This window comes from Carassius carassius, chromosome 18 (assembly GCF_963082965.1).
Source record: "Carassius carassius chromosome 18, fCarCar2.1, whole genome shotgun sequence".
Taxonomy (NCBI): Eukaryota; Metazoa; Chordata; class Actinopteri; order Cypriniformes; family Cyprinidae; genus Carassius; species Carassius carassius.
In genome coordinates, this window is record NC_081772.1 from 11,852,856 (window position 1) to 11,866,097 (window position 13,242).

Consider the following 13,242-nt stretch of genomic DNA (forward strand, 5'->3'; position numbering starts at 1 on the left):
TACATTTTTTTCTGTAAATAGCATCTAGAGCTACTTGCACTTAGCCTACTGGAGGATCTATCGCTAAGAAAGTATGTTAATTCCACTTAGTGTAAATAGCCACTGCCGTAGTAGAAAAGAAAAATACACTTAAAATATTATTATTAATATGATTATCTTATATATATTTTTTGCCCATGAGATACCATAAAATGATTAGCTATTAATTCATTAATCTAATGTTCTGCCAGTTTTCACCTGTGATATTATAACACTGATTACATTTGTATCGAGTCTGAAGTATGCAGATGATTTTTGGCGGGAGCTGTTGCCATGGTGAATCGTAATATCGGCGCTCCATTGATACTGGCTTTTTATAGTAGTGGTGCATGCGCTTAACTCAGAGTCAGTCAATTTAGAGTTCATTAAACCAACTCATTTCAGCTGTTTTGTAACCGAAAACTCAGAGTTTCCCATCTCAGGGTAATGCCTGGTTCACACGGGACGATTTTAAAATTGTCGGCCGATTTTCCAAACCTGAGAGACCCCACACACGGCGATAAAAAATCACGGGTCTAACAGTGTTGGTCATACAGTGTGTGGTGTGCAGCCACACGGCAAAATCAACACATCACACACGAACAGATTTGACTCCCGAGCATTCCCAGGTCAGACGGGAAATCTCGCAAAATCCCTCGAGATCTAACATGACTTCAGAGTAAACAATCATGGCGGACGAAGAGGATGCAGTGGCCATAGTTTTCCTTTGTTTGTAACCGAAAAAAAAACATAAGAAAAAAAAGAAAAGGCGATTGTCAAAGAAGAGGGAGACAAAGTCCTCCATCTCCGACGTCCACCGGACTTTCTGGTGCGCCATCCCGCCGGCTGTTTTGATTTTGTTTCCCGGTACTTCCTCGCCGCCTCGTCACCTCGCTTTCTGATTGGCTACACGCCACAGTCCACAGGCTGCGTGATCGTTTGTCCTCGGGGGACACCACACACGAGAAGAAATCAGGCCAAATATATCCAACATGTTGGATATCCCCGATTTGAGATCGGAGCGGTCCCAACGTCCTTCCGAGCAGAGTAGAGCAGTCTTAACACACCACACACGGCAGGAATATCTGATCAGATTATTTTACGATAATCGGAGCATCCTTAAGATGTCGGAAGGTGTCAATCAGGGCTAAAATCGGCCTAATTATCCTGCCGTTCGAACCAGCCTTAAGTCAACTCAGAGTTCAAGTTTAAACTCAGAGTTGGTTGAACCTCCTTAGTGAAACGGGCCCCAGCTCTATTACTTTCAACTCTCTGTCCATTTAGAAACAAGGCATAATTTACTATTTCAGCATTAATCTATTATTTTAATCATCACTACTGTCTACTCTTGCACCTAATCAATAAGTCCACCTTAAATAATGATACAAAACGCTAAACAACTGATACACTGGAATATAGTGATTAATATTATTATTACTGTTGCAGTTGTTGTTGTCTAAAATTGAACACCTTTGCAATGTAAACAAATGACAGGCTACAAATTTTTACTAATATTTAGATTGGGCATGGGCAGGCATTCACAAAAGGGCATGTTATTACAAAAAAATTGAGGAAAATTTGCTTTGACAAAAGGGCACTTTGGGCACCAAGGGGCAAAGGGGCAGGCAATATATATATATAATTATTTTGTAAATTATATATGTCTTTAATGCCACTTCTGAGCAGCTGAATAAAATGATCTTACTGACCCTAAACTTTTGAATGGTAATGTACAGATTCAGTCATTTTATGTACACTTTAAAAAGTCATTGACATAACAATTCTGGGTAGATGATCAACATAAAAAAATATTGTGTTTTCCGCTAAATCACATAAAAAGAAGATCAAAGAGCACCTCAGTGTAATGAATTCTCTTTGCTTGGGTAGGTTTGCAGCAGGCAGTCTCAGTCAGGTTCATCAGGTTTGTTTCAGGCTCATTAGGGCCAGTTTATGGGAGCCTGGCTCTCACAGAATGATGTGTACTAGAGGACTGTAAGGGACTCTGAGGACATAAGGTTTTTCTATGTTTTAAAAGGATGACCAATGATGTGTAGTTCAATTTTACAGTGGTCATAGGGTTAGGGATATGACCCATTAGATTTTTTTTTTTTTAATATAATTGCTTTTTATCTGTTTTCTTCTTCTCTCTCTCTCTTTTCTCTTAATCTGAGTTTATATCTCACAGTTCTGAATTTGTATATTCTTAGAAAACATTACAAGACATAAACTTGTGCTTGGGAGATATAAACATGTCATTCTGAGGAAAAAAACAGGACTGCGAGGTGTACTCACAATTCAGAGAAAAGTGCAAATAATGAGATTTTAAACGAACAATTCTAAGTCAAATTATGACATATAAACTCAGAATTGCGAGGAAAAAGTCATAATTGTGGGATAAAAGATTTTAAGCAAATTCACATTCATTCTGACCTAACACTGAAAACAATTTGTAAGAATAATTTTTACTCAGAAATTGCTAGTAATTTTTCAAATAATTATAGAAAAACTGCAAGAAGCACGATAAATTATTATTATTATTATTATTATTATTATTATTATTATTATTAAATGTACACCATTTATCTTTCTTCTATGTACAACTTCAAAAAATACTTTCTCCAGTGTATTTTGGTATCTCATGACCACTTTCAATGATCTAAGTCCTGCCCTATATTTTTATTATTTAATATCCCATTATGCATATAAGTCAGTGTGGAAGTGCAATTCTTGTTAACTTTAAAGTAAAACATGTTTAAAAATCAGCAGACAGCAGTGATAGTTGTGTGTATAATTGAGTGTGAAATTCACATCACTTTAAGACTGCATTTATGTGCTGCTTTGTAATCGAAAAGGGCTTTGTAATCATCACATTATTCACTTCAACAGCCACGAAGAGCACAACTCCCTTGGTGTTTTTTAAAAAATGCAAGGAAAGAGCTCTTCACATTTTACTCCAATTTTGTTAAATACTGTGTTTCAACGGCGATAACCCCCCCCCCCCCCCCCCACCTCCCGCACTTATTCGTGTGACATCTCACGTTCATTAAACGGCAAGGGAGTTTGAGTGCTCTTAATGGATGTTGATGTGGTGCCTCACATAAAGTGCAAGGTTGTTCTGAATAAGCCCACCTGCAACCTCAACTTTACCCTCAACTTTCAGTGTTTGTCATGCTCGGGCTCAGCACACCTCGCTCCCGCTGCACCAGGTAATTAACTGCAATGTCAACATGAGATGAACTGTGGTGAAATAATAGCTTTAGCTAAGTAATAGCAGGAGTCGTGATCATTATCTTTTTTTTTAACCCATCTCCAGCACTGTCATCCACCCCTCAACCCCTGCCCCTCTTCACCATTGTCTTATTTGTTCACAATTGATGACATCCTCTTACCTTTAAATTAGTCTGCCCTCAGGATGAAGTGTTCTGAAGAGACTTGCCGAGGAAAGGAGAACTTCAATTTTCAAGTAGCTGTGACAGTTTACTAATTCAGAGGTTTTCAGGAACAGCTGAAGTTTCAAGGACGCACTGTAAAATTTCACAGAAAGAAGTGTTGAGTGTTAAGTAAGAAAACAATTCTTAACTACCTGAAACCTTGTTAGAGCTGAACTTCTCTTAAAGGAAAAGTTCACCTCATGTCGTTCCAAACTTGACTTACTATCTTTTGTGTAACAAAAAAAGCATTCTTTTCCATGCAATAAAAATGAATGGGAACCTTCACTAAGCTCAAAAGCACCTGAAAGTATCATAAAAGAAGTCTTTTCGACTCATGCATGATATTCCAGGTTATCTGAAGCCATATGAAATCTTCATGTGAGAAACATATATGAATTATTATTCACTTATCAGCCCTAGTCAAAGACATGAAAGTTTCTAACATTTGTATATATTTATAAGACCCAGTCAATTTCTTGCGAATATATATGGATATTTCTTTTTATTTTATATTTGTTTATTTATGCTTGCTTTATGATTTCCTTATGTATTAAGAACTTAATTATTCTTAATATAAATTGTGATTAATAGCAAATATTATACTTAATATAACCATTTGTCAACACATTTTTATTTTCTTTATTTGTTTCAAAAAAAAAATTCTTCACTGAAGAAACGCTGGTTTAGAAACAATTTTCACTCAAAAAAAAAAAAAAAGACCTTACATGAGATTTGACGAAAGATCTGACATGAATGATTTATGGATGTGAGTAACGACTTCAAATAACTAAATTTGGGTCTTTTCCTTAAATTAAGGCACAAGTCATATGGACACCATTAATGGTGCTTTTGTGATGTTTTTAAAGCTTGAAAGCTCCGGTCCCTGTGCACTGTAATTGCATGGCAAACAGTCTCAGAAATGTCTCCTTTTGTGTTTCGCAGAACAAATGATGACAGAATGTAATTTTTGAGTGACATTGCATGTTCAATACCATGGGAAAGCAGCTCAGCTCTTGTTGCTCTAAAATGCTGCTCAGTTAAAAACAAGACTGTTCTTCTAATTCTGACAAAGGCCTGGACTGATTCTTGTTAATCTGTAAAACTAGGTCAAACATTCTCTACACAAAATATAAGAGTACAACTCAGGTAGTGGTTTGGATAAAATGCCTGAGGCACAACATAAAATGATAAGCATGAGTGTGTTCATTATTTATCATTATATTTATTATATATATATATTTATATTGATGTATTATTTATACATTAGAAATTTTTTGTAGCGAGATAATAAAGTAACATTGTCTGATTGATGCCTTTCATCTTGCCCTTTGCCACCACATATGCATGAGGCCTGTAGCTATGACATGAAATCGGCTCCAGTAATCGATAGTTTGAAAAGGGCACACACACACACAGAAGTATATGTCCACCCTGCACCTTGTCGAGCTTTCCTGCGGTGTCAAGAAAAGAAAAAAAAACTCTCCCTCAGGCAGTGCAATCCATCAACACAGGGCCTGGCCTTCAGACTAAACACACTCTCATTATAGTGGATCAGGGCCCCATGAGAACCTCTGAATACATGTTTACTATTACTGCAAAAAATTGCCAAACAAGTGCACCGTACATACCTGTGCTCAATGTTATGCTGCTGCTTTTAGGGATGGTTCATCAACAACCCAACAGCTAAATCGTTGATTAGTGAGCTTGAGTGTTTTTCAGATTTCCCCTGTATACTTTTGTGTGTATGTGTGTGTGTGTAGTTTTGGTGCTTTAATTAACATGCTGAAAAGGTTTTTTTTTTTTTTTTTTTACACAACTTCATTCTGTTCGGCTTAATTGCACACAGTCAAGCTGTATTTTTTTATTTTCTGAATGCAGAAACAAATGTTGTGTAAATACCAAATGAGAATGTGTTCAATCATTGTCCGATGGACCTAAAACCAGTTTAACTATTTATGCAGCTCTAACTAACCCTATGAAGCCATATTTGATACACACATTTTTTAGGCCTCTAAATTATCAACATACTCAAAACTTTGCTGAAAAAAACTTGTGCACAATCTACTACATACCTTCTGATAGATAGTTTATAGTGTTTAAGTAAGTAAAAGGCCTTTAAATATAATCCTACAAATGTCAACCTTCAAGTTGCAGTACAAGTGTCTTTTTGATTTTTTATAAAGAAAATATAAGGACAACTTTTATACTGTTTGTAATATGAACACGTAATGAACTTAAGCAACTCAGGTTTACTTAATGATCCATAAAACATTTATTAGGAAAATTGTGTTAAAATGAGAGTATTAAATATGATACATCAGGCTTTTGAGGAACATTTATTTATACACCCCTCAGTCATTATTGTATTGCATTTGCCCCCCACAATCAAAACTACAGAACTTTGCACTTTTTAATCTTTGCAGAATTTTAAAACTAAGTACATGAATATCATAATAGACATATTATGGGAGATATTGGGAGTGACACATGATATTTACATGCCTTTAATGTAAGTAGCCTGCTGTACTATTATAAAGATATGAGCAGTTTGCGAGTTATCAGAATTTAATCTTACATTCTGGACATAAATGCAAATGCATATGCAAAATGCATATTTTTGTTTTGTTTTGGCCTCTTGGAATAAAAGTGAGGTGTTTTTCCATCTCGAGTATCCATAGCTAATATATGAGCCATTAGTCTTATGTATAAAATATGATGCTTAATACTGTTTTTGTAATTTATTATACTTTATATTATTATTAGTTATATTTCACCTCTAGGTCAAACAAACTTTTCCCAAAACGAAAAAAAAAAATATTTTTTCTGATTATTATATTATATGTTAGGCTTTATAGGGTTAAAACGTCTCTTTCATGTGATCTACCAACTAATTTGAAGAAATGTAGTTTTGCACATTCTTTGCTTGTTTATGCATTATTATAAGAATAGTCATGTTAGAAGACTTATGACAACTGCTTGATTTTATGCTGCTTGGTAATAGAATGTTATAAACATGCAGGTTTTAATATAAATTGAGTGAGTAACTTTTTTCAAAGTCAACAGTAGTCTAACTTGAAAATGTGTAAGATGTTTTTGCCATTTACCTCAGCACTTTCATCATTTTGATACAGAGGCACTGAAGAGAGCGTTGTGAAATCCTGTAAATAACTTCAACAGCCACCTCCAATTCACATGGAGATGTTTTTGTAAGAATACAAGAACAAGGGTGTTGGAGTGTAATCTGCCATTGCATTTGCTGCATTGACAACATCTAACACAAGCACACACCAGTGTGTTAAGTATTCTCTGTTTATCTTCTCATGAAGTCACTCCTGTCTGCCATGCATTAGACCTTGAATGTGTGGAGACATGGGGTCAATTGCATTACAGTATGTATTCCACTTCAGAGGCTTCTTATCTAACTCTTATCTAACAAAATCCTTCAACCTCCCCAAATCACAGCAACAATGGCATTTTCACTAAAGGATGGGGGGAAAATGGTTTGGAAATGACAGCATTAGATCAAATATCATGCTTGGTGAATTGAGGAAATGTCCATTAAAAAAAGAGCAAAATGACAGAAAAAGGCTTCCTCTAGACAGCTTTGAAAATCATTTCATACTACATTTTTGGTGTGCGACCTACTGCTGACTTCAATTTCTTGTAAACAGCTTGAAAGTAAAGACCTGTTAACTAAACAGAGAGAATTGTTTAACCAGGGGTTTTCAAACCGGGGCCTGCAAGATTGGGGTTCTGTGAAAAATGTAATTTTGTATTAATCTTACAATAAAAAAATACACTGTTAACTTAAGTATTGTATTTACTGTAGTATCATACAATATTATTTATTATATTAATGGATTAATTGATCCATGAAAATATATGGCTGTCTGAATTGGATTTCTTGAAAAGTCATTTTTATTTGAGGCTCCTTGGAAAAACAATAAAACCCTGTGTTTTTACTATTTTGTAAAATGTACAGTAATACCATTCAAATGTTTGGGGTTGGAAAGATTTTCCTTAAATAGAGGTATCTCGTACTCACCAAGACTGCACCTTATTGATGAAAAAATACATTTAAAATATTCAAAATATTATGCATATATCTATTTTAAATTATATTATATTCCTGTGATGGTAAAATAGAATTTTCAGAAACCATTACTTCAGTCTTCAGTGTCATAGGATCCTTCATCTTAATGTGCAGATTCTGGGTTTATTATCAATGTTAAAAACAATTGTGCTACTTAATATTTTTGTGGAAACTGATGCTTTTTTTCTGGATTCTTTGATAAACAATTCAAAAGAGCAGCATTTATTTAAAACTGAATATTTTGTAACACAAAAATTTAACATTTTTAAAATAAATAAATATTAAACTATAAAAAAAACTTATTGAACCAGAAGTACATTTAATTTTTTTAAAAATATTTCCAAACCAACCCACGCAGCTTTACAAGACAAAAAAAAAAGTGTTGCAAAACAATCACAACAGTCTGCTTCCACACCTACTCAACAGTGCTTTGAGTTCACACATCTAACGGCAGCCGTTAGGTAAGCTACGGCCCCTAAGACCAAAGCTAGCCAACGCATTCCCAATCAATGGCCAGGATGCTAGGCTTGTTAACTCATTTATGTGAATGTGTCAGTCCACCCATTGCAAGTGTCCCTCCAACCCCGCAGTCACCTAATCTGACTTTGGCCTTTTGTGTGCAGTTGAGATTGAATTAAATTGAGCCCATCCAGGGGCCATTCAGAAGCTATACATCCCTACATCTTTAATTTCAGATAGCTCCTAGTCAGGACTGTCTATCGATCCATTGCTTTAGCACTTCTCTAGCGGGTGAGTGGCAGCTCCTAAGAAAGATAAACGCCATGGAGGAGATGAGTCATTCCTGTCTGGTAGGCTCTTCTCTGTCTCTCTATCATCTTCTCTTCCCCTCTTCTCTCAAATTTTACCACTGTACAAGCCTCATCTAATTTGCTGTAATGCACCACTGCTCTGAGAGCAGGAAGGTGTTATTATAAAAATAAAATGCGAAATGGGTGCAGCAAGAATTCTTGAATGTTCCTGAATTGAAGCTTAAAGGAATATTCAAGGACACCATTTGTAGTATAATGTTGATTATCAAAGAAAATAATTTCACTTCATCCCTCATTTTCTTTACAAAAAAGCTAAAGGGTTACAGTGGGGCACTTAAAATGGAAGTGAATGAGGCCAATTTTCAGAGGATTTAAAAGCTGAAATGTGATACGTATCATTTTGTTAAACCACTTACACTCATTCCTCTGTTAAAACTTAAGCTATAAAGCTGTTTAAATACATTTTAGTAGTACTAAGGTTTATGGTGTTGCATTGTCATGGCAACAATGTTGTTAAATTGGATATAACCGATTTACTTATTTATTTATTTATTTAAAGAACATATGGGACAAGTGGGAATTATTGTTTGCAGGATGGATGAAGAGTTTAATAAGCTCATTTTGTTCCTTTCGTACATTATCAACATGTCAACCTTTGGTAACTCCAGGTCTTGGGGCGATATTGTCATATTAAAATTAGACTATACAAAGTAGCTGAAAAGGCAGCAGAATATTATGATCCATGGCTCTGAGTAGCAAAGCATGTGGCTTGTGGCAAGCGGCCCTCAGAAGCAGCCAGTCTCAGAGGGAAGACGTGATGGGAGGGAGGGGGGGGGGGGGGGGTCAGGTCGACGTGGCCCGTGAAAATTAATCTTAAGGCTGTATCTCAATATCTCAATGCAAAACTGGCCAGAAATCCTCTCACTGCATGTTTAATGTGTCACTGCATGAGTCTGATGTGAGGGAAGAACTGATGCATGGGGGCAGTGTAGGACTGATTCAAAGGGGTAAATGATTGCCCTCTAGGGGAAGGAGAAATGAGAGAACGGCAGAGAGGTTTATCAGAGACAGAGTTGGCTGTCAGCCAGAGCTGTGGTATAGGGTGGTCTACCAAGAAATAGAGAGAGCGAGAGAGTTGCTCACCTTCTTGACATAGCAAATATTTGCACTCCCTCTCCTGTCTGCTGTCAGGACATATCATATTATATAGAGAAATATGCAAGGTAAATATGTAGGTCAAGACGACTGAGATGTATATAACATCATTATTCTATTATGAGATCGGGCTTCAGAGTAACAACCTAAATACATTTCTTTCTTGCATAATATAAAGTAAGTGGGACAGGAGAGTATAATCAACAACAGAACTGACATTATTTTGTCAAACTGGAATCAGTTAATAAAGTGCACGGATGTTGAGAAGTGTGCAAGTGCCACCAGCAGAATTTCCTAACAGCAAAAAAAGGAGGAAATAATCTTTAAAAAAGTCTTACTGGCCCCTAACTTAATGTATATAGACTCAATATTTTCAACCAACCTGCACAGCATTGCAAGACAAAATAATAATAATAATATTTGTTGCAAAATATTGGTGTTCGAATTGAGGGGGCTGTTGAGGGGTCCTGGATCCCAGAAGTCAAAACTTATGAAGTCTCTTTTTGTTTACTGCATTAGAAAAATCTTAATTAAGTGTTTTCATACTTTTATTGTTCTTAGAGATTACACCAGTTATTATTATTAACAGGTATTTTTGTAGGTAATGCTTAAGAAGTTACTACATGTCATGCTCTGATTTTTCAAATACAGTTACACTTACAGTAAATGTTTATCCTCTCACTTTATCTCTATCCCCCGGTGTCATTCAATATGCCTGTCTCACACACATAATGAAAGTCCCACCCACAGGCATGCACACAAATGAAATCTTAGGCTGTGTATAGAGGCAGGATGGCAACAAGGCATGTCTGAATCCAGTCTAGTAAAATGCCTTCATCTGGTTAGTTTTTTATGCCAACATAGATGCATCATTCACTTTTATATACCACAATCCTATATGTGCAAGAAAGAATGAAAAAAGCATTAAATGGAGCATTCAATTAATTTATAAATTACTTCATAATCAGTTTGTGTTGAGAAATAAGCATAGTCACCACTTATTTGTTTGGTTAATTATACAGTTGACTTGAATTTGTTTTAGATCAGTAAATATGACATTATGATGCCATAGTAGGCTGTCTGTTCTCTTAGGCAGCATTTGGGTTATGAAGGCTCCGTTTAAATCACTGACTGGGCAAGGTCTAGTTGGACGCAAAGGGTTAATGTCTAGGCTTTTGGGCGGAGCCGCGGCACGCTATTGGATAATTATACGTGACGCAATCGATATGGTAAACCTAGGAACTAGTTAAGAAGGCAGTCGGTAACTTTGAAAAGAGGTTTGTCTTAGAGTGCGGCAGCTGTTAGTGTATCAAGGGAGAAAAGTATCTTTGAACATGGTGCAGCAGACGGATCACAGCATGTCGCGAGAGACCACAGACACCGAGGAGAACGAACTGATGGCGTGTAGCCCGGTGCCACCGAAACCGGACTGGTGCAAGACAGCCACCGGCCACATTAAACGACCCATGAATGCGTTTATGGTGTGGTCCAAGATCGAGAGGAGAAAAATCATGGAACAGTCTCCAGACATGCACAACGCTGAGATCTCTAAAAGACTAGGAAAACGGTGGAAAATGCTGAAGGACAGTGAAAAGATTCCCTTTATCCGCGAAGCCGAGCGGCTCCGGCTCCAACACATGGCTGACTACCCTGACTACAAATACAGACCCAAGAAAAAACCAAAGCTCGACATTTCTTCGAAACCAGCGGCGCAGTCGCCGGAGAAGATCGGGAAAAGTGTTAGAGCTGCAGGGAAGAAGTGTGCTAAACTCAAGCCGAGCAAACCGGGGAACATTACCGCCAGAGCTTCTTCACAGGACTGCAGATTTAACTATGTTTTCACAAACTTAAAAGTGACCAAGTCTATCAAACGGGAACTTACTGACGACGAAGATGAGGATGATGACGACGACGACGACGAGGAGGAGGATGACTACGAGGAAGAGGAGCACATCAGGCTGCACAACGTCCCCGCGAGCCCCACGCTGAGCTCCGCTGCGGAGTCCGAGGGCGCGAGCATGTACGAGGAGTCCAGGCACACGAGCGCAATTCCCGGCAGCAGACTGTTTTACAACTTCAAGAACATTACCAAACAGAGTGCAGCTTATCCTGCCTCGGTGTCACCAGCATCCTCCTTCAGGTCTGTATCTTCTTCGTCCAGCAGCTCCAGCGAGGACTCCGATGACTTGCTGGTGGACTTCAGTTTGAATTTAGCGGCGGGCTCTCACGGGATGGACTTGGGTAACACTTCAGGAAACCTTTGTCTCTCCCTGGTGGATAAAGATTTGGACTCTTTCAGCGAGGGCAGTCTCGGTTCTCATTTCGAGTTCCCGGACTATTGCACTCCCGAGCTCAGTGAGATGATCGCGGGAGACTGGCTGGAGGCGAACTTTTCAGACCTTGTTTTCACTTACTAACTGACAAATTCCTACAGAACCAAGGAGGCATCTCGCATCTTCAGGTTAATTTTTGACTCTGACTCTGGTTGTCCTGGGTAAGACGGCGGAGCCTGCGTTTCGAGACTTGTAACTTAAAAAAAGTGACAACATGGTCATCATCGACAGGGCTGTGTGTACGGCAAGCGCTTTTAACATGTATTCCTTCAAACTACATAGCTTCCATTTTTATCTGACAAGCAGTTGTTTTTATCCTTCTAAGCCAGTAGTTGGTGTTTTTTTCAGTAAACTAGGAATTTTACTTATTTTCTTGCTGCTAGTCACTATCCCAGTAGTAACAATATACTGTTCTGTTACTGGTAACAAATTGTATAATTATTATAATTTTTTCTGTCATGGTCCGTTTCAAACTATTCACTATGTTTTGCAATTATTGCTTGTATATGTTCCAGTTTTTCTAGTGCTAAATTGAGTAGACTCTAGTACCTGATTTTTAGCCACTAGTGTTTATTCCACTTGGTACTAGTATGTGATTTATTTAAATGATTTATTTAAAGTGAGCTTGAGATCCTAGCCACTATTATCACTTACTAGTAAATAAAATAAGTGCTAGTCACATGAAAATAGATACCAATTAGTTTAAAGCAATAAATGTTAAAGTAGCTTGCCATTGCGTGTGGCTGTTCTGTGGGGTTGCAGTGAAACTGCTTAAACTGTGGGTGAGAGCAAAATGTAAAATCTGAACTATGCATTCCCATCCCACCCATATCTCTGCAGGGAGCTGGCAAACGGTTGCTGGACCGAATGGAGGCAATTCTTAAACCCTGTTAAGGATGCAACTTTTTCTGAGGTCTTGTGTAATTTCTTTTGTGTGTGTAACCGGTTCCGTTTCCCTCCAAGTATGGGAATATTTAAGCAGATAACCACTCTAGAACACACAGGTATGGCAGGAAGCATTTTGATACATGACCAACGTACCTCATCTTTTTAAAAAAAAAAAAGTTAAATATTTTCTGGCATATTTTTGTACAGTTAAAGGGAATGTTCTTACTGTGCTTTAAGTGAGGTTTCTTCAGGCACTTCAACCCGGTTTAATTTGTAAAAGCATGCAAGAATTAAACTGACAAGTTGACTTGCATTTAAATGCCTGGTTATTATTTCACTCAAGGCAAACGTACAGCTGTGATTGAAGCATTTCTATAGAAAAGTGTACAATGGAATTGGGGGAACACATGAGCCTCATTTCTGGTACTAGATTGAAGATTGTATATGTCTGTAATATAGTAAAGCTAGGAGTTTATGTATATCTGTGTGAATGGGTCCCAAATAGCAGGTGTAAAACTGGATTTTGTTTTGCTTTTTTTTTTTTTTTTATCATG

General features: G+C 37.3%; 1 protein-coding gene across 1 annotated transcript; it reads left to right on the forward strand.

Moving 5' to 3' along the window:
- Window positions 1-10,735: 10,735 nt before the first annotated feature.
- On the forward strand, window positions 10,736-12,259 carry LOC132092382 (transcription factor SOX-11-like). The gene has a single exon (XM_059498603.1). The coding sequence runs from the start codon at window positions 10,802-10,804 to the stop codon at window positions 11,882-11,884; it is 1,083 nt and encodes a 360-aa protein (XP_059354586.1). The 5' UTR covers window positions 10,736-10,801; the 3' UTR covers window positions 11,885-12,259.
- The last annotated feature ends 983 nt before the right edge of the window (window positions 12,260-13,242 follow it).